Source organism: Cupressus sempervirens, chromosome 2 (assembly GCF_028749045.1).
Source record: "Cupressus sempervirens isolate cs-2001-9-10 chromosome 2, ASM2874904v1, whole genome shotgun sequence".
NCBI classification, from domain to species: domain Eukaryota; kingdom Viridiplantae; phylum Streptophyta; class Pinopsida; order Cupressales; family Cupressaceae; genus Cupressus; species Cupressus sempervirens.
Window position 1 is genome coordinate 638,131,785 of NC_143119.1, and position 23,517 is coordinate 638,155,301.

Here is a 23,517-nt window from a genome sequence, read left to right on the forward strand (position 1 = left end):
GCAAGGAAGATGCATAAAAAGGATCAAAAGGGACCCGTCCAAGCCCTGAAACTGATTCCCCCCATCCCATGTAGTGTTTCTAAGACCATAGGATGGCTAGGAAAGTCCCTTGACCAGCGTCAACATTTTTTCCTAAAATCTCATAACATTCAAATATCATGATACATCAAGAAACATCTACAAGAAAGTTTGTTATCCTAGGGACATTTGTGAGGATGAACTGCCTTTGTGATGCACAAACGTCACAAATGGTAAAATCCCAATTTCACCTATTTTTAAATAAAAATGTGCTTGAGATAAAATGTAAGCCTATTACTCTTCCAGCTGTATATAAACATAGTTGGAAAACTCACTTGGCAACAACTCGCCAAGCCCCCAAAAATAAATTGGGAAAAACTTGGCCAGTTTCTCAACAAAACCCAGGAACCTTAAAAAACCGCTAAAATTTAATTAAAAATACATTATTATTTTTTGCAAAATTCAATAAGAAGATGCATGCAATGAGTTAATTAAAGAGAACACAAAAGAAACAAGCAGAGTTTATATATATATATATATATATATATAGTCTGTACAAAATCGCTTTCTGGTGTGGAATGGTGATGGCGGGAAGCAAAATAGTAAATAGTTTGTGTCAAACTAGATGTAAATACATCATTACAATCACATCCTCCTCATCCCAGCTCTACTAGCATACTGCAATTATCTATTTTATATAAAATATATAGGCTTTTTGCCTTTTGTTTTTACCAAATTAAAAAAATAAAAATAAAAATTCAAAAAATTAAGAGAAAATAGTTATTCTGAAAAACTCAGTTTTTGCAAAAATTTTGTCAATTTTTTGCCTGCTGGATATTGAGTAAATCTAGGAAAATCTCAGCGATTACTTGAAACTTGCTGATTTTTCTGCGATTATGCCAACTATGCATATAAATATTATCATGATTCTGTATGAAGCATAGCAAATCACCCTTGTGACAGAATATTCTCTAAGGACTCACCTTTTCTTCAAACGAGATACAGACTATTGAAGTTAAGTGTTGAATAGCTGGATTTTTGTTATGAAATCCTGAAACATGATGAATCTTACTAGTACACAGTAAATGAACCTGCCATCTGGATTAGTTATTGCATTTTAATAAACTTGAATTTTGATGTTATGTACGATTAGACTTGTAGAAGTTTGCGCTTTCCTGCATACTATTTTAGCCATTTCAAGTCACTTGAAGTTGACTAATAAAACTTTTAACAATTTAAGATTTCATAATAAAATCAGTCCTTGCCATCCGTGAAAGCTGTCCCTGTCCTCAAAGCACTGTGTAACATAGATATATAACCAGTCAAAATGCCTTAGCTCATAAAATATGCATTAAACTGGACATCCACCATTTTCACTGTCAAGCGAATCTAGTCTGAATTCTAGTACTTCATGGTGTGACATGTAAAGATATAGCATGAGGTGCAGCAATCTCTTTGGCATGATAGCTTCCTCTTTCAAATTAATTGAAACTATTCCCTTTGGTATTCAAGAATAATCAAATTCAGAAAACATGCAGTTTATCTATTTAACCAAGTTCAGCTGCATTATATTTGAAGATTCCAACAATCATTATTGATTGTACACAAGATGAATTCAAAAATAAAATATATATTTAAATCCAGTGTAGGAACAACATAAGTTGTTTCCGGAAATAAGGGGAAACAACTGAACTGTTGTGTATTATCATTTCTTCTTAGGTAGAAACATAAGACAGGTGTACCACTTAACTATGTGTCGGTGCATCAAAGCTGTATTTCCAATTAGTATGCCATCTTTATGGATAAAGCTATTTGCTATGAACACTTGCAAATTAATCGAAAAAAAGGCTTCACTGGTATGGAAGTCCTCCTTTCTACACTACAATTGGTGAGTGCAATCATATTGACTTCACTAATAGGAATCGGCAGGAACACGAAGCAAATGGGATTAAGCATGAGAGCCCATCCAAACAAATACACTGCTCTCTGTAGACTCGAGCTTCCTTCAAACAAATGCATCCATCCAATAATGTCAAAATCTGGAAGGTTGTGAGTGATTAAATGGGCACCTTTTTTCTTTTAAATATATAACTGAGTATAATCTGTACATATTTATTGTTTAAAACTGAGTATAATCTGTACATATTTATTGTTTAACTGAAAAAAGAGATCATGCAAAAGCTATATGTATCACATGAGCAGGTCTTTTGACCTCTGGCACTTCGCATACTGGTGATTAAAAGGTAAGGATGGGCAGAATTTGGAATCTTGTCAGTTTCTTACAAGTACCCCGTCCTTTAGAGTTCTCTCAATTTTCTGAGCCTGAATTGGCTTCTGTTCACGTCTTCATCCGCTCTTTCCATTTCTGCCACCTATCTTGTGCACTTCCGCTGGGCATAGTCAACTAAAACACCCTACACGTCATCTTCTTACTTCTTTGACAGAGATCTGTGGGAGGATAAAATGATTGGGAGTGGGCAGGAGTTACATATATGCCAGTTACCAGTATGAACAATATCTAAGGTACATGGAAGAACAAACTGTCCATTGTATTCTGCTGGTAGCAACTTAAAAAACAACCATAACTTTTGTTTAACGCAAGGCCAGATGGAATGCTCTGTTTCCAAACTCTATTTGAATTTTCAATGTACCTTGTAACATGGTGTTCTACATAAAATTAATAAGAGTCAAGAGAGAGAAAAGTGTTCCGAGTATAAAAATAACACTAGCTCAAATTTCTGTAAATGTCTCCCAGAATGATGAGCATAACTGAGATGTTCCTTGCCCAATCCTGAATGCTCAATGAAATGAAAGCGTCCATGGCATTTCAGGCGTCAACGTTCCAGAACTGAAAAGTTAGCCCACGGAAAATACACCTTGCATGAGAACTTGATTGCAATCTTTTGAGTTAATAAGCATGTGTCCTGTAGAGCAACAAATATTGCTAGTCTCTAGGAACACTAAAGGCTCTGGATTTCAGTTTATATAGAATAAGCAACATATAGAGGGGCTAGGAAATGAGGACTGGGATGCAATCCTTTCAATTTAATGAAACTTGATTTGCATGTGGAAGGTTATTTGTCCATAAAGAATTGCATTTGGCAGTACATAACTTCTGTGTGACAACTCATTCAGACAAATCTTAAGCAACCCCTTTAATGGTAGCTGAGCATCAACTAAGAGCCAAGTATTCTATGCAAGAAGGATCAGAAAAAAACTAGCCATCCGAGCTGATACTCAATGTGCTGCTTCATCCTAATCAGAATTCATATTTCGCTTTAGATACCGAAGAGCTGACCGCAACATGTCTTTACATTTTCTATCTGGTATGCACCCAGCCATAACCATTTCCTTATAGACATTTGGAACCTGCAAAAAGGGGATTGTATAACTACTTGACAATATAAGTTTTATTAGTTCCATCATGTTTATGTTAAATGACTTAATAATATTAGCTTTTTCATGGTCATTGCATAAAACATAGATGGCCTCTATTATTACTTTTCTCAAAAGAGAATAATTAATAGAATAGTCAAAGCAAAAACTGAACCAAATAAATTAATCAAAGCAAAAACTGAACCATATAGATTAGTAAAAGAAAAAACTGAACAAAGAGCAGAAATCCATCTTTTTTAGTATTATCCTAACAGATATTAGAGTTGCATTTGACCAATTCATGCATCCTTACAATTGAATAACAATGCATGTCTTTTAAAATACAATCCCACCCTACATAACTAACACCAGATTGAATACAAATGTCCTCCCTATGGCATGTAACCTGCCTCTACTACAGTAAGGTGGCTCAAGATCAATCTCACTCAGAGAACCATGCTCAAGATCAAATTAGAAAAAAAATAATTATTAGAATATCCCAAAAGTAATGCTTGAAGGAATTGAATTTTTTAAAACTTTCTCTTCCAAATGCTCCCAAGTCACCAATATCTTACAGTTACTAAATTTCCATTGTTCTATATTTGATTAATACCATAATGATTCTTAAGCATACCAAGAATGTTTAAAAACGTCTGATGGTTGTGTAAATGTCTATGGTTTTTCCAAAACCAAATGATTCATGTATAAAAATTTGTAAGTACAACTTTTTGAAATAACCCTACAGGTTATTGCCTCTTTTAATACCAAAAACTCAAACTTTAAGGGTTAGACATTGCGTCAAACACTTCGTTGACAAACTCTGATACCACGAGAATAACTCCTACTATATGGGTTCACAAAAACAATACTGGATTGGGACAATTTTTCCAAATACTGATCATGAAATCTTCAGATTGGGGAATCTCCAGCGAAATGCATAAATATATTTACCAGCAATACTCAATGAAGGATCATTTTGCAACAAAATTCATGATTCATAAACTGAACAACAGAATATAGAAAGTTTAGATAACTAAACAATATTTTTTTAAACCTGAGTCCGCTGTTTCATAAGTTTATCAAATTTGCTTATTAAAAATGCTGCCGCCAATCTTGATAATCTACTATGCCTCCGTTCCAAATGTTAATGCTCGATTTCCGCAGTCGTTTTAGCCAGGTTGCGAATTTTCTGAGATAAATTGTCTCCTGCGACGAGCTATACTTTGTCCCACGAATTGACCAGACCTGCGATTATTTACCTCCAATGTAAAGGCGCTAAATAGACTGCCGATCGCGCTGGAATATCATTCCCTGAGTCCAAAGGTTCGCTCTGAGCCCGTCCGCTGCGGCCTACGATTTAATATCGTCTCCATACAATGGCGTTGTTGGAAGGTAAGGCGAGTTTTTGATCTGTTCTTCTTCCACGCGATCCGCCTCCCTGAGTTATTAGAATTCTACACCGGAGATTGCCCAAATCTGTGCAAACTGAGTCGTAGTAATCCGAATGCTTCCTTATCTCGGCTGATAACAAGTGCCCTTTTTCCTATGCTCGAAATTGGAACTGTTTGAGGGCGGGTAAATCTGGATGATTATTTTCGGCCCTGTCTGAAGGGGTGATTGATCCAAGTTGTGCTCCTGTTAATTCCTCCAAACCTTCAACAGCTGACACCTTCTATATGAAATCTTAATGATCACGAATTGGTCTTAGACCGCAGAACTTTGTCCAGATGAAGTGACTGTGATATCACTTCCAAATTCGCAATAATTTGGATGATATTTCACACCCTCAAAATTGCTTATCTATGGGAGTTATCGTTCCCAAAGATAGTCTGAGAATTTGTAGACCAAATGGTAACAAATTGCTCCAAACGGAATAGAAATCAAGTTCATAAATCGCTTGCTTCAAATGGGAGCCCAAGGTCCTCTATTTATTCCCTTCGCTGAGAAGTTTCTGGAAGTTTTCCGGAATCATCTTTTATGATGTAAAGCTTTATAAAATTAAATAAATAACTTTATAAAGTTGGAGTACAACCTTTATTTAATATTAGGACGAGTAGGCCCCACTTACTCAATTATTATTCTTCAAGAGCAAAATTGTAATTATCGGAAGACAAAAAAATGACCCTCTTCCCATAACCATTTGCCTACGAGAGTCGATGATAGGCAAATCCCCTGTAAAGTTATGCCGCTAAAAAGGGGACATGACACTTTTACACCTACATTTCACTAAATTAGACATCAGAATAATGTACTGAAGTGTCCAGTATTTGAAACAGAGCTTTAGCAAACAAAATTGACAGTCCCTAATTGTTTCTAACTATAGTTTGCATTGCCAACCAGCTTTTTATTTTTGGCAGAATATTTGGTCATGCATAAGTCAGATAATTAGCAAGCTGTAATGGACACCCAGGAATGCCCAAAAGCTGAACCAAGGCTGAAATTATATTAATGCTGAGAATGCTGCAATTAATTACAAAGAGTTGTATTCCAAAGGCCAAACTCTAAGGGAATGACGTCTAGAATGTTATAACAGAGAATGAACGTCCTCTATTGCCAAAAGAAGGAAGTGTGATTCACACATCCAAGCTCTTATCAAATGCAAGTGATAATCATCCGATGATCAGCAATATAACTTTCAGCCCTATTTATCCTTTTCTTCATCCTTCTGGAAGGAACTAAAACATTAATTAATTGCAAGAGCTAGAAGCTTCCTCCTTCCAATAATTAATGCATACCCTAGAAATTCCTCCTTGGCAATAATTAATTAAATCACGAGAGGCTTTTGTCCTTCCAATAATTAATACATACCCTAAAAGCTATTAATACAAAGTCACCTTTTAATTTTTACTTGAATGACTTTAATTTTCCTTATCCTCCACTTAGACTTTGGAGAACGTGAAGGCTAAAGCATGGGAACATTACAGGTCCGCCATCCTTGAAATTGCTTGCCCTCAAGCAATCTTAGTCCTATTTGCTATAGCACCTACTCACTCTCCCAAGTAGCATCTTCCTCTGGCAGATATTTCCATTTGACTAAATATTCTTTAATCAACCTACTTCGCAGAGTCCTTTCACTAGTATCCAGAATAGCCTCAGGAATTAATACAAGCTTTCCCTCCTCATCTAATGGTGGTAATTTTGCTGAAGGCACAACTCTTTGTCCGATGGCTTTCTTAAGCCTTGACACATGAAACACATTATGCACCCAACTATTCTCTGGAAGCTCTATCTCATAAGCAACCTCACCCACCTTGCGGATCACTTTGTAGGGGCCATAAAACCTTGGCTTCAACTTCTCTGCTCCACTTTCTTGACTGATGACTGTCTATATGGTTGTAGCCTCAGGTAAACTATATCCCCAACTTCAAAACTACGCTCTATCCGGTGCTGGTTAGCATACAATTTTTGCTGATTTTGGGCTTGCTGTATATTCTCCTTGAGCACCCTCAAAATATCCTGACTATCCTGCAAGAAGTTTTTTGCTTTGGGCACTCTACTATCTCCCAAAACCAGATCCATGAAACTAGGTGCTTCATAACCATACAGTGCCATGAATGGAGTCATCTTAATGGACATATGATAAGTGGTGTTATAACAGTACTCTCCTATATGTAACCATTTGACCCAAGCTCTCTGTTGTGTAGTCACATAGTTCCTCAGATATCCTTCCACCCATTTATTCACAATCTCTGTCTGCCCATCTGTCTGTGGATGATAACTAGTGCTAGGTGTAAGTTCAGTACCACACAACCTAAACAACTCTTGCCAAAAAGTGCTCATGAATTTACTATCCCTATCACTAACAATGAAAGTAGGTAGCCCATATAATCTGAATATCTGATTAGCAAAGAAGTGAGCAAACTTCGTCAATCGATCAACTATCACATAGATGCAATCTTTCCCTTGTACTCGTGGTAACCCGGTGATGAAGTTCATGGAAATACTTTCCCATTTCCTATTTGGAATGGGCAAAGGTTGTAACAACCCTGCAGGATATGCATGCTCTCCCTTATTTTGCTAGCAAATTGTACACACCCTGACATACTTCTGAACATCATCCTTGAGCCCTTTCCATGTGAACCGTTCACGGATCTGCCTATAGGTCTTAAAGACCCCTAGATGTCCAGCTGTAGGTGCATCATGAAATGCCTTCAGTATTACTTCCTTAAACTGTGATGAAGGAATCAAATATATCCTTCCCTGAAACTTTATCAACCCATCCATCACCACATAGCGATCATCATGTATTGTAATAACCCCAATAGATTATAACACTTTGCAAGCAAGCTCTGATACCACTCTAATAATCCTGCTCAATTCCGACCTTAAAATGCTGATTGAAGGCTTGAAGAATTTTGTCAAACACTTTGCATACAAGGGGTCATATGACTGATATAACTTTTCAGATTGCTATAAAGACTCTTGTTTCGATTTGCATCAAAGAGAATGCTTACAAAAAAAAACTCCAGATTGTCTAAACAATGACCTAACATGAATGTGCAACTAATTTTGACAATATTCAATACAAATATGAGACTTAACTACTTGCAATATGCAGCTACTGCAACTAGTGATTATGACAAATACTTTGGATGCAACCTAAAATGGCATTAATGCACTTACAACCAAGTGCCATTAATATAAACACTTAGTATGCAAAATTATAACATTATTTATGCCAAAAACAGAACTTACAGCCAAATGACATTTTGTCAAACAATTGGCATGCAAATTAATAAGCTAATCATCAAACTCTAGGTTTGCAATATAGATAGTCTAAAAATTACAATGCTCTTTCAATTGCAAAATCCTAGCCTTCCTTTGATACCAATAATGCCAAATGGCAAATAAAGACAAGTACAATGTGAAATAGTGAAGTGCTAAAGCTATATTTTGTACTCAGCTGAAAACCTACACTTCTCAGAAAATATGCCAAATGAGAAGTGAAGAACCTGATTGTAGATGGCTGCAATAATTTTCTTCAATGCTGCCCCTTTTGCTTTGTTTTTTTTTCTGATCTGCTTTTTCCGGATTTTCCTTTTCCGTTTTGCTTTTTCAAACTGCTTTTTCGGATTGCTTTTTTCGGCCTGCTTTTTTCGGTTCTTCTTTTTCGGCCTGCTTTTTCGGTTATGCTTTAAAATGGCTTCCTATAATTTCAGACCTGCTAGAAATGACCTCCAATAATTTCAACCTTGCTAAAATTGCCTCCTGAAATGCTGAAAATGGCCTTAGGCCCAATGATGCCCTAGCTGAAGTGACTGAAGTATCACCTCCAAATGTGCAACCCTTCAGAAGATATTTCACTTCCTCAGTTATGCAAATCCAAGGGAGTTTTCGTTCCCAAAGATCAACTGACTATCTGAAACCACTTGGCTCCACAATAGACTATGTGAATGAATCACAATTTGATGTCAAGAGAGAAATAAACAACTGGATGATTAGAATGAAGCCCGAGGTGCCTATTTATTCTTTTTCTCCACTTTCTCCAGAAACTTCTAGAACATTATTTTATTTTATCTATTAAGTGACTTTATAAAAATATATTTTATAATTCAAGTCACTTTATTAAATTAATTAAATATAAAGTCACCTTTTAATATTTATTTATTTGATAACTTTATAAATAATTAACTTAATACCACTTATTTATTTAATTAAAATAATTAATTAGTCATCCTCATAAAATATTCATTATTTTGGACAACCTAATTAATTAAATTAATTGAATCAAATTGCCTCCAAAATGGGGACATGACATGTATGGTGCCTGCAATTACTCCAAAAGCCCAAGTGTCCCTCGCATATTCTTCTGTGATCTTATTTCTCCAAACTCCTGTAATCTCAGCCAAAGCACAAATATGAGGCCTCCTGGATAAGGCATCTGCAACCACATTCTTCTTACCTTTGACAAACTCAATGTCAAAGTCATAAGCTTGCAACTTCATGATCCACTTCTGTTGTCTATCATTCAAATCACGTTGGTTCATGAAGTATTTGATGCTGTTGTGATTGGTTTTGATAACAAACTTTCCCCCAACTAGGTAGGACCTAAACTTAGCCAATGCATGCATTATAGCCAACATCTCCCGATCATATATGGAATAGCTTCTCTCCACTCCACAGAGCTTCTGCTCTCAAAAACAATGGGATGCTTCTCCTGCATCAAGACCGCTCCGATCCCATCTCCTGATGCATCACAATGAAGCTCAAATGGCTTCGTGAAATCTGGTAGAGCTAGTACTGGACATGATGACATCACCTTCTTGAAATGATCAAAGCTTCTTTGAGCTACCTCTGTCCATATGAAGGCCCCTTTCTTGGTAAGGTCTGTCAAGGGTGTAGCGAGCTGTGAAAATCTTTTAACAAATCTCCTGTAAAATCCACAGAGACCAAGGAATCCCTTAAGCTGTGTAAGATTTGTTGGAGTAGGCCAATCAACAATAGCCCTAATCTTTTCAGGATCTACCCGAACTCCATCTGCACTAATAATATGTCCAAGATATAGTAGCTCAATCATCCCAAACTCGCACTTATATTCCTTGGCATACAATGATTCTTTTTCCAAAGTAGACAACACCATCTCAAGATGTTGTAAATGCTCCTCCCAAGTCTTACTAAAAACTAAAATGTCATCAAAGAAAATCAAAACAAATCTCCTAAGCTACTCCCTAAATACCTGATTCATGCAACTCTGGAATGTAGCAAGGGCATTGGTTAGCCCAAATGGCATAACCAAAAACTCGAAGTGGCCATAGTGACACCGAAAAGCTGTCTTCTCAATGTCCTCCTCCCTCATCCTGATCTGATGATACCCTGACCGTAGATCAATCTTTGTAAAAAAGCATGCACCATGTAACTCATCAATTAGCTCATCTATTCGTGGGATGGGATATCTATTCTTAATGGTTTTCATGTTTAATGCCCTATAATCAATGCACATGCGCATTGTCCCATCTTCTTCTTTACCAACACTACTGCTGAAGCAAAGGGACTCTTACTAGGCCTGATATGCCCTATTTCCAACAACTCCTTAATTGTCTTCTCTATCTCATCCTTATGTTTCTTAGGATGATGATAGGGAGTAATCATGACTGGTTTGGCTCCCTCTTCAAGCTCAATAACATGTTCTATCCCTCTGTTAGGAGGAACCCCATGCGGAATCTTGCCAAATACCTTAGTGTGCCTGTCAAGTATCTCCTGAATCTCTGGTGGATGACTCTTCACCTGTGGCTCTTGTGAAGTTGGCATAGTGAAGCATTCTACTGCCCACTCTATGTTACTATGCCAAAAAAGTTTTTGCATTCTCCTCAGGGAAACTACTCTGCAACTCCCATCTGAAAGTCCTCTAAGTACCACAGTTCTTCCCTCACACTGAAACTTCATCTCCAATTTTGCTAGGTTAAGTATGAACTCTACTAGCGAGGCCATCCATACCATGCCAAGGATGATATCATATTCTCCCATGTCTACCACATAGAACTCATCTTCCAACTCATAGCCATCTCCAAACTTGATGTGAAGATTAGATATCTTCTGAGTGCATAATAGTTTGTCACCACTAGCTACCATAACTCTAAATCCGGCGTGCTCCTCAGTCTGTAGACCTCTCTTGGCTACAAATTGTGCATCTATAAAATTGTGTAGCCCCAGTGTCAATGAGTGAGATCACTTTCTGCCCTTGGATAGTACCTCTAACCTTAAATGTGATTGCCTTTTGAGCCCCCATTAATCGTGCTAATGACTTTTCATCCTCAGGAATGCTGCTCTCCTCTGTAGTGCTATCCTCATCTAAATTTGAGTGTTGATCCTCTCTCTTTGACTGTGACTCTTCTGCTGAGAAATACTCCATTTGATTTGCCTTAGCCTTGAGAGGACACTTATGAAATAAATCCCAAGGCTCTCTACAATGAAAACATAACTTTTTCTTTCTTAAATCATTCAAGGTGTCATTATCCAACTTATCTCTTTTGGGCTGGGCATCCTTGTTAAAAGGTTTTTTATCCTTCTCCTTGTCCTTATGCTGAAATCTGCTCCTAAATGAAGAAGGTGCTAAGTCACAAGCCTTTTTAGTGGCCCCCTGCAACGTACCTAGGTCATGTCCCTTGACCCATCCTCGCAAGGGTTCTGAGAGTCCATCCATAAACAACACTACTAACCTCCTCTTTGAAATATCTGTGACCAACACAGCTAACCTCTGAAACTCACTGATATATGTTTCAACTGATCCCCACTGCTTGAGTTGTGCCAGCTCCTTAAACTGCAATTCAGGATCCCTAGTATCAAATCTCTCTATGAGCTTCTCAGTGAACTCCTCATAAGATGTGATCTGATTATGTCCCAAGGTTACCATGCCATGGTGCCACCACTCATGTGCTGGTCCATCCAAGTGAATAGCTGCATACTTTATAGCCTCCTCTTCAGGCATAGGATTCAATTGCAAGTATGTATCCATCTTCTGCACCCAAGCTCATGCGGTCATCTTCCCTGAAGCATCATAATAAGGTAAAGAAAGTTTCCCCACTTTCTTTCTCAACTCAAAGTTTTGACTTCGTCCACCTGATCTGGGCATGTGTCTCATCCTCAAGTCCAAGTAATTTGTGAGAGAGATATCTGCCTGAAACTCCGGCCCACTGGCCTCCCAATCCCTCCTAAACTAATCTTGTAACTCTACAATTTGCGGTTCATTAATCGGTTGAACTGGTTCTCTGGGTGGAAAGGTGGGTAGAAGAGGTCTCGAGCTGGTTGTTCGAGTTTGTTGTGCAACATGTCTAAAGTTATCAGCCTCATTTCCATTGTTGTCATGTCCATTATTACCATTAATGTTGTCTCGGCCTCCATTATCATTACCCCTATTATTGTTGTTTCTATTGTTGGCATCACTTGGATTAATATTGATGCCCATCTGTCTAGCCATTAGCTGCAACATCATATCTGTTCGCCTATTTTGCTCCTGTTGCATCATATCCGTTAGCCTATTTTGCTCCTGTTGCATCATATTCTACTCCTGTTGCATTCGTTGCCCCTCCTCTAATGTACCCAGTAACCTGAATATTACATTTTCTTGGTCAGAACTGGTATTTCTATCATCTCGGTCACCCATGTTGTTGTCTTGTTCAAAGAATGTCTCCTCTGTGTCTGTATGACTGGATTGTATGTCCCTCTGCACAAACGAACTATCTCGTTCGTTAAGCAAGTCCGAACTCCTACTTTGTCTTGCTCTGGTATTGCAAAAATTATAAAGCCCTTGTCGCATGCTCAAACATAAATGTTGAAGATCTCCACAGGATGGCAGGACTTATAGCTCTGATACCACTGTAATGGACACCCAGGAATGCCCAAAAGCTGAACCAAGGCTGAAATTATATTAATGTTGAGAATGTTGCAATTAATTACAAAGAGTTGTATTCCAAAGGCCAAACCCTAAGGGAATGACATCTAGAATGTTACAACAGAGAATGAACATCCTCTATTGCCAAAAGAAGGGAGTGTGATTCACACATCCAAGCTCTTATCAAATGCAAGTCATAATCATCCGATGATCAGCAATATAACTCTCAACCCTATTTATCCTTTCCTTCATCCTTCTAGAAGGAACTAAAACATTAATTAATTGCAAGAGCTAGAAGCTTCCTCCTTCCAATAATTAATGCATACCCTAGAAATTCCTCCCTGGCAATAATTAATTAAATCACGAGAAGCTTCCGTCCTTCCAATAATTAATACATACCCTAGAAGCTATTAATACAAAGTCACCTTTTAATTTTTAATTGAATGACTTTAATTTTCCTTATCCTCCACACTTAGACTTTGGAGAACGTGAAGGCTAAAGCATGGGAACATTACACAAGCATTTGAAAGAAGTGTATCAATTTTCTTTAATTATATTCTTATTTACAGGAACATTTGAAGCAACTGGATAGAGTCTTGGCCAGTTTATGGCAAGGATCCGAATACAATTTTGATACAAAGAAATTTTGTAATTGGGACATACTGCAAGTGCAAAAGGTGTATGGGTGAACCCATGAAACATCCCAGCTATTCTAGATTGGCCACCTCTTACCACATTAACAAGAATGGGAGTATTCTTTGCGTTTAGAATTTATTATAGGAACATTTTGAGACAGAAGTCATTTTACGCCAAAGAGTCCAAATGTCAATTTACATTTCTAGAAATTTTGTATTTGGAACATATAAATTCCAAAAGTGTAGAGGTGGGTCCACAATAGATCCAGACTAATATAAATTGGCTACCTCTTAACACAAACACAATTGAGAGGATTTTTCAAGATATGTAATTATTCAAGAGCACACAAAAATACTTAAGGGTGGGGTGTGAACCCATATTTTAAACTCTTAAACACGCATAAAATATAGAGAGAGCAAACATCAAGATGCAAACACTGAATTTCACGTAAGTGAGCACCAACCCTCCTTGAAGCACCAACACTAATCAACTAAGGCACCAACCTCAATTTTGCATCAACTCAAAGTTACATAGAAACCTGAAATGATTCTTGACTAGATCTCTTTTAGACATATCACTTGAATCACCAGCTCAATATATGCACAAACGACTTCAGTCCCTATTCCTAGGAAGTGATCAGGTTAAAATAACCAGCCATGCCTGAAATATTGATTTTTGTTCCCACACCAATCATTTCTTCAACCATACAACTCCATGAATTCCCAAGGATTGCCATAACCCTTCTGTCACAAACCCATTCAGTGCATCAATTATTATTGTCTCTTGAAAGACTCAGTATCACCAAGCAGGTAAGAGTTCGATACCACAAATATATTAATCTCAGTATCACTCCACATGAAATCTCTTTTGGCAATGTAATCTATTCTGACTGTGTTGTTAGTCACATCAACATAGTAAACAGGTAGCACACTTCAGTTTATCTTCCTCACACGTTTCTGAAACAATCCTTAGTTTGTCGACTCGATACTTTCTCAGGTGGAATGATAAGATGTTATTGTTGGCATGAAATTCACCCCCATAATCAGCAAGTACATACCCTTTGATAAAGCCCACCACTACAACTCCTGAGAGTGCTGACTATAAAGTAATGGTGACAATAGCCAAAATATCTATGCAGCAAAGCCATCTAAAAGAGGAAATTACATCAACCAATTATCTAATTTATTTGTAGTGCAAATTTTCACTATCCACAGAGATATTGTTTAACCCCTTCATGTGATATCATCCTAAATTAAACATTATGTATTAACTGCCTTATTCAAAGGCTCATTAATTGCCAGGATAATTAACACTACACTCCAAATGCCATGTGTTGGCTCTTGCATTAAAAAACCACTACTTACAAGAAAATGCCTCCATCAAAAATAGCTCAGATGAAGAAGAATCTGTCATTTTTCTTCAGAAATCAAATACAACTTTTAAATGCCAATTGATAGGCCAACATTGGGGCAAATAATAATAAAGAATTAATGATTTAAAATGAAGTTCAGCTGGTCTATACGTGTCAATCCGAGAGCGTAAGCTTGCGAAAGGTGTCCGAGCAATATGCTATCAAGGGATGATAGTTGTGAGATGAGGATTTATGAATGCAGCTAAAACACTCAAAATAAATCTACAGGAAATCAAAATGATTGCAGCAACAGGAACTGTCACTTCTTGATGCTACAAAGATTAAAAACAAAACTATCTTCCTGAAATAGAAATAATAATGACAATAATCTATAGATAAAACAGTAATGAAATCATTTCTATATTATATTCTAATTACTGAATGACTGATCTAAAACTCACTGACTGATACAAACACGAAAATATGTTGTGATGATAATCTGAGCATGAAATATAAACTTATACAAAATAGAATAACACACTAATGAAATACATCACCGTGTTTCACCATGGAGCGGGCCCTTACTCCTGGCTTGCACGGTGGATAGAGAAAATGTTATTTCTACACTGTTGTGATCATGCAAAAACAAATATTCTTATTTACTTCAAAGTAGTGCAGTCCAAACCTGCGTACAATAATTTCTTCCTGCTGAAATCTGTCTATTAACAATCTGCCTCTCATTATATCTCACGCTGTTTATATATGCACAGCCTCAACAATTTCATAACTAATTCGATATGCATTCTGTTTAAAGAATGGCTATTACATAGAATAGATCCATAATAGAAAATCTCCAGTTTCCAAAGAATAGTCAATTTCCTATTATCGTTCTAACAACTGTATTGTTTTTATCTACTGTTTTGAGCCATGAATTTTAAAACAGTTTGGAAGAATCCAGCTGTCAATAACACTTAGATACGTCCAAACAATAATGTGGCTATGAAACATATTCATTTCATCAGCTGCATTATTAACAGCAATGATCTATGATTAGATTTTAATTTCTGCCCTCTCATTAATTACCAAGGTAACGTGACTCGCGGCGAGTCACGTGAGTCACGCGAGTCAGCGAGCCACGCTGACTCGCGTGACTCGTGTGACCCGGCCTCCTTGACTCGGCCACAACAGGCTTGAAACCGGGCCTTTAAAATATAATTTTTTACTTTTTTTTTTTACATTTCAGAGACAAAGGGTATCAGGAAAGGAACAGGAATTGTTGTAGTCGATTCACAAAGCAAGTCTACAGGAAAGAGGAAGTGGAAGAGCAAAAAAAAAAAAAAAAAAAACGACAACAAATTGAAACAGTTTGGAATGAGTAATGCATGATGCCAAAGGGAAGGGTAGACATAAGTAGTTGCCAAAAAGAGTGTGGAATCGGAAGAAAATGACAGAAATAGTGTGTTCCATGCAGTTTTGTGTGAGTCAGAGCCGGGTCACGAGTATTGCGACAGGGAGCGCACCTAGGGCGCTGCCCCTCGACCCAGCCGGGGGTGTTGCCCACTGGACCCCCAGTCGTTGCGAATATCAGTCATGGGAGTTTGACCAGTTGAGAAGAATTGGAGCTGCTGCAGGCATGGAGTGTCTGTGTACCAGAGGCACTGAGAGTAGGTGTTGCTCGTGAGGCTGTCTTGGTGGATGCGTAGAGAGCTCCGGAGGAGCTGATCATCCAGTTAGAGGCAGTGCAACGACACTTGGCTCAGGGTACCGAGGAGTTGGAAACAGAGAAAGTAGCACGAGTGGCTATCAAGGTTAGCTAAGGAGATAGTATTGTGTTAGTAGAGGCTACAGATGCAACATGGTTTGGAGACCAGTTTGGTGCAAGCATGGGATGAATGTGAAAGTGATGCGACAGAAACAGATCTATCTTGTTGTAGTTAGTCAATTAATATATTTTGTTGTTAATTTGTCTCAGATATTGTGTAATTGTCGTCCGAAGACGACCTTTCTTTTGTGGGGGGATGATGTTGTTGGTAAAATGTATAGTGTAGCCGACAGGTAGATTAGTATCTGAACGGGCACGTGACGCTTGAGTCACCCCTTCGGAAAGGTATATGTACATGTCCGAGATGGACTTTGGAATCATCAATTAGAATCGATAGATCACTGTAGTCATTGGAATCGAATTGTAATCTACAAGTGCATACATGAATAAAGTACCTGTTCTGAATTGAATCGTGTTATACATGTGTTAACTTCTTACCCTATGCGGTAAACAACTCATATAACCCTAAAAGGGCTCCCATAACAGTCTATAATGATGTGTTGGATTTCATAATGCATAAATGATAATACATATACATTTTGATGGTTTGCATGGATTTATCTTAGTTTGACTTTAATTACTAGTAATATAGTATTTACTTTTAGCAATTTATCTTTGTAAGTTTGTAACTTTGTAGTATTGTACATATGTAATCGATGTTTGACTTTTAAGTTTTAAGTTTTTAACTTCAAATATGTGGCATGTGTATTATGATCAAATTATCTTCTATTTAATGATGTTATTGTGTCTTTACGCTTTATTCAATAATGGGTGCATGGAATGTTCTTTAAATCCTAAAAATCTCAAAATTTTGAGATTTTTTCACTTTGCCGAGTCACCGCCGAGCCGGGTCACAAGTTAGAGCCGGGTCACGAGTCAAGTTACCCTTGCCGAGTCCGAGCCGAGTCCGAGTCTCGTTACACTGTTAATTACTCTTCTTGATATCCTCTTGATGCGTGAACTTTACGATGGAGAGGACAATGTTTATTTTCCAGCTGTATCACAGGTTTCCAGCATGGTTTATTTGGAAGAAGTAAAGCCACCGTGAAAGCCACAATAATGATTTTGAATAATAACATGAATAAGTTGTAAGCCAACATTATCCGCAATAATTGATGTCTTAGATGTGACAAGAAGATCTGTAGGCGACAGGAAGATCTACTCACATATGAACATACTAGTATAAGCAATCAATAATGAATTCTCCAAAATTTAATCCCAAAACATTATTGAATACTACTTATTTATATTAAACTATATGCAACATTATAATGGTAAAATGGAATGAAATGGGATACAAATGGAATAGAGAAGTATGTAGGAAAGTGCGTAAGATAGATTATAATAGAGCATTAAATAGGTTATAATTGGCTCTCATCACCAATGTATGTTAAAAAATCATCAATATAAAGAAGCCACTCAACTCACAACTTAAGCCATCACACCACACATAGGAGTAATTAAAGAATTAGCTTTGATAAAATGTCAAGCATTGAATTTAGAAGACTCGGTATTAAAACTGAAAACATCTGAAAACTCCAAAAGCCGCCACAACTAAAATTCATGAAGGTTGACCCTTTTGAATGTTCAATGGTGATGTCGCATATAACTGACTTGGCACAAGCAAGCAAGTGAAGTGGACAAGCAACCAGCTTAAAAAAAAACCGGGAAGCTAAACCAAACAACAAAGTGTAACGTCATAAATTTACACCTTCTGTAATTTACCATTACACAATGTCCCCTCCTTAAGCCAAAACATGAAATTCTACTTCATTGTCTGCATCCCTCTGCTTTCCCTTGTCAACTGTCTGCTCAAATTCTTGGCCATGCAGCCTAGTTGACACAAGACACATGAAGTGAGTCACTGAAGCATTACAACTACAATCCCTGCAGTGTAATGCCTCATACCACTGCCCACCAATGCCAAGATTCAATCTTTTGCCATTATAATCTAGTTTTTGAGCTTCTTGTGGTTTTCTTCACTCCCTTTTGGCTCTCTTGCTTCATAACTTGGTCTTCAACAGCTTCTTCACCGTTTTTGATCATATTGTAACAGCTTGCTACATCTTGGCTTCATCGTCTTCATCACTCAGCCTTCATTCCATCGGTCCTCAACTTTGTGGTTTTGAAGTGAGTCTCTCCATTTCACTTGTTTTCATGTTTTGATAGTGTGTCATACTTATTTATCTTAATCTTTCAATATTGCTGTCTTTATTGCTCTATCTCTTATCTTTACAAACATCTATCACCATTTATCTCATCTATTCAGTTGTTATGGAGATGGGAACAAGAAAACAAGAATCTGATTGAGACAAGTCTTCAAACAGGTACACAACAGCTTCCTTTGTTTATTTGTGTACAAGTTTCATAGAAGGAGAAAAGAGAGGAGCTCTTGGGATTCTTCTACCTCCTTCTATCACGAGTCTTTCCTTGTCCAGCATTCTCTTATATTGCCCTTATTTTCACAGTATAGTTGTCCTTTATGTTTTTTGTTGTAAGCTAATTCTCTATGTGTCTGTACCAGATGAACACATGCCATGCGAATGTTTTGCATCTGCTCTATTGTCCTTAACCCATGCAGGTGTCCAAGACAGTGAGCATGTAGAATTAGATGGTTGTGATAGTTTTCTCTTTTGTTTCTGACAGTTAAAATCGTTATATCTATTGTTATAGTTCAGTTAATTTGATTCTTGCATTTCAGTATCTTGGCTAGTTAAGTTCTTTTACTTTCTGCATCATATCAATTTAGTCCTAAACTTTCCTTCATCTCATTAGTTGTCTTGATCCCCTAGCTCACTAGAGTTCTAGTTGAAGTGAGGTGGTGCAAGAGGTAGTTCATCCCTTGACAATGAAAACTCCCCCAAAGTTCAAACAGCAATTGAAGGGTAAAGTGAAATCACTACCATCATCTCACTTATATGATATCATCCAGAATGCATAGATTGTTAGCATCCCCATTTGCATCAGCAATATATTTAACATCTTCACTAATTTCACGGCCATCTAAGTTGAAAACTAAAATGTATTCCTGAGCACACAGTTTTATCACTTAATAGATTGTGTTCCAAACCTTCTACAAATAAAACATTCTCAAATTTGGTCTCACCATCATCCAGAACAAGTGATTTTTGCAGATATATTACCACCAAATCCTACCTTACCTCCATTAGTCCTTTGAAAGGGCCATGCCCATCTCCTTTATAGGGCCTAGTAATAATTAATAATTAGTATTAGCACATTATAATTAACAACATTATAATAAATATATATTATATATCTAACACAATATAATAATAGTTTATTATAAACAATTAATAATTAATTTAAAATAATACATATGTATGCCATTAATATTATATAATTGTATATATATTCTATCAACAAATATATATGAACAGTGTAATATCCTATGTTAGGTATTCATTTAAACAATAAACTATAAGACTTATAAAAGTAATCATACTGTAAAATTATAAATAAATATATAATATCACTATACATGAATAGTAATATTAATATCAAAATATGAATATTATTTTAATACATAAACATAAACGTATATAATATTACAAATGAAAATATATAATCATAATTGGAAGTATAAAATCTTCATTTAAGTTGACTCTATTGCCCGAATAAGCTAAAGCACTGGTCTTTTATCATTGAAGTATTGGATTTATATTTGAAGTCAGAAAACCTATAATTTCCTTCTTACAAGCATCAAATCCATTGTTAAAATCTTATACAATTCATCCAACCATTTTAAACACTCACTATTCAGTTTCATTTTAAATCGAGTTCAAGGACCTTGCTAGCTGGAGAACTCCAAAACTTAAATTCGCTTTAGAAAAGCTCCAAACCAAGTGATCATGTTCGAGGAGAAGGTCTACCCACCTATGTGTAGTGGAGCCTAAAGTGCAGGGGAATCAAGGTGATTCTCGTTCGTTGGCCAGAATTGATTGCGGAATCCTATCGGAGAAGTTGCAGGCTCTTGGATTTCCAATCTGTGGTTTTGGGAACCAACACCTTGGAGGAGCAAAATAATTCCCACCCATAAGTCTAAAACCATTTCTTGCAAATATTCTATCGTTGATTGCCTTGCACCCAAAATAATTGCAAGAGAACAATAACCACAAAAGAAGAAATCATTGAACCTTCATATGTGCTTGTCTGGAGATAGGAGACCTTTTGAAAACATCTTTTCTGATTTTTGACGGTGAATCCTTTGTGTTGTCGATGTTGATCTTCTTCTATTCTTCCTTTATATACTTAGAACTTTGACCTTCTTCAAAACCAACTACACCTTTGTGAGTAGATAATCTTTGTGAGATAATGGCCATGTCCGAGGACATAAAAAATTCTGATTTATCTTCTCGTGATTCCGAGTCAAAGATATTCTTTTTAAGTGAAACAATTTTAGCTTCAAGTCTTTCACAATTTTCTTCCTTGAGCTTAAGTTGATTATGATTTCTTCTTTTTTCTTTGCTTCTTCAACCTGGTCCTTAAAATCAACTATCAATTTTACTGCTTCTCCAAGACCTTGTGATGGCTTGGCTTCTGCCTCATTTTCTCTTGTAGCAGCAACTTCAAGTTCTGATCTTGCTTTCTTAGTCTCTTGATTTCATCTAAAGCACTTATTAGCTCCTTTTCAAGATCTACTACTCCTTCATTAGTATGATCTTCATGCTCTTGATTTTCATCATGTACTTCTTCTATGACAATGAACGATATTTCTTCACTTAAAGGCTCTTCATTACTAGCAGCAGATGAACTACTTTTTCCTTTGAATAGACTCTTTTTGGATTTCTAAGACTTATTCTCTTTTCCATTATACTTCTCATTGGACTCAAGCTTCTTTTCATAGTTGTTGTCCTCACTTTTTACATATGGACATTTAGCTGCAAAACATCCTACCTTGCCACAATCAAAGCACTTGAAAGGCAGGCTGTAACAACCACTTTTTCCCAGGTTTCAATCAACAACTAACATATCAAAGAAATACAGTTATTACTTCATTTTTATAGGAAGACAGTTATATCAATTATGTTCATAGGAATGAGATTTAACCGTTACAATCAGTTAAATGGAAATTTCATAACAAACAATTCAAAACACCATCAATGAATTTACTATGAAAATTAAAATCTACATACCATGGAATTCGAAACCGAAATCAATCTAAGGATGCTTCTGTAAACACCCAAGTTAGTCCACAAATACCACTTAGGATCATACGACGATTACCATTCAATACCACTATATCAAAATCAAATGACGATTACCATTAAATACCACTTATATCAATTAAGGCATCAATTACCATTGGATCATTTAGGGCATCACATACCACCGTATCATTTAGGGCGTCAGATACCATTGTATCATTTAGGGCATTAGATACTACTATATCATTTAGGACATCAGATACCACTATATCATTTCGGTGGTCAGATACCTCTGTTTCATTTATTTTCTTCCTATTGCTAACTGTGGCAATAATATAAGATTAAAAGATATGCTCATAATCATTATTCTTTTAAATTAAAGACAAATAATAATACTATATATATATATATATATATATATATATATATATATATATATATATATATATATATATATATATATATATATATATATATATATATATAACTAGTTACCAATTACATTGACGAGAAAGGTTGCTTACATCAAAGAAAATAATTGAATTCAACAATATAAATTAATCCATCATATCTTCTACTTGTATAAATATCATGAAAGTAAAAATACCTATTACAAATAAATGTTTAAATGCTCAACTTATCTTTATCTAATGCATGTCCTGACATCTTGTGGAGAGGAAAAAATTGTCAGGTGCTTAATCACCCAACCATGGACCTTCAACTTATCCCCACACTTTCTCTGACTAGAAAGGCCCTCCCTACCCAAAATGGACATGGAACACCTTGTTAGCCACTGAGCATTCTGGTACTTAATCACACCACTCAACTTGACAACAGAGAATGAATTGGACATGCATAAGCTATTAAACGATTTTCCTTTTTAAAATAATATATAATTGTTATATATGATTCTGATTCCATATTATTGCAGATTTCTTTATCACCTTTGCACCTCTTCCTTGGCCATACAGTCGGGTGAGTCCCTGGTGTTTATATCTCAAAGTAAACCAACTCATTCTGCTGATCCTCAGCTAGTGTATGAAAATTACATGTTCCAAAATATAATCAGCTTTTATAACTTGAGGAAAATAAAATTAAGACTTGCGGCAATACAAATTTGATTCTGTCATACAGCAGTAAATATTTAAAGATGTATAGACTTGACATGAACAATTGATCTCAACTCAGCATGGGAAATAATTGGCTCACTGAGAAACTACTCGGTGACACCAAACAAAGATGAAGTTCAGAGTTTCATGGAAATATACCTTACTGCTGTAAGTACAAATGCAGTAGTAATTTGATAAAGAAAATATATATATCATTCAATTATGGAAAGTCGACCACATAACATGGTTGTTGGAAGAAGGAAGAGCCTTGGTTGGGCGCTAACAATCCAGTTCTTCCACTGGAGTGATTCCAAACGCATAGCACTGAGTGATTAACAATCACGACTTTCAGCAGAGGTAGAAAGGAGAAGGTAAAAACGTGACAAATACTGCAAAGCTAAATCGGAAATAGAATAGGGAGAGAAAATCAATTCTTTAACTCGGTTTCTCACAGCTCCCAAATATATATAGGCATTCGGTTTCTCAAAGGCTTCCAAGAAGCCGTAACTCTTAAAGAAATGTTTCGCCTTCTTGGATGCCGATATAATATGCCAAGTGTGCATTTCGGTTTCTAGTGAAGAAAATAAATATGGAAAATAAATTAAAAGGTTACAAATCAAAAGAATAATATAAACATATATATTTACTTGCACGTAAATATATTATATTAAGATGGCACATATTAAATGTTTATCCAAGGTCGCACCTTTTAA

At 36.4% G+C, this 23,517-nt stretch overlaps 1 protein-coding gene across 5 annotated transcripts in view; it reads right to left on the minus strand.

The window, feature by feature from the left end:
* Positions 1–23,517, minus strand: part of LOC149574989 (Pentatricopeptide repeat (PPR-like) superfamily protein) — an 88,724-nt gene that overhangs the window by 16,354 nt on the left and 48,853 nt on the right. Inside the window, exon 4 of one of the 5 annotated variants that reach the window (XM_089814835.1) lies at positions 1,631–3,409. The exons of 2 other annotated variants lie outside the window; for them this stretch is intronic. In XM_089814835.1, the coding sequence (XP_089670961.1) occupies positions 3,371–3,409 (39 nt within the window). In that variant the 3' untranslated portion in view covers positions 1,631–3,370. Of the gene's footprint in view, positions 1–1,630; positions 3,410–14,670; positions 14,927–23,517 lie in introns of those variants that run through there. 2 more of the 5 variants (XM_089814832.1, XM_089814831.1) reach the window with 2 other exon arrangements.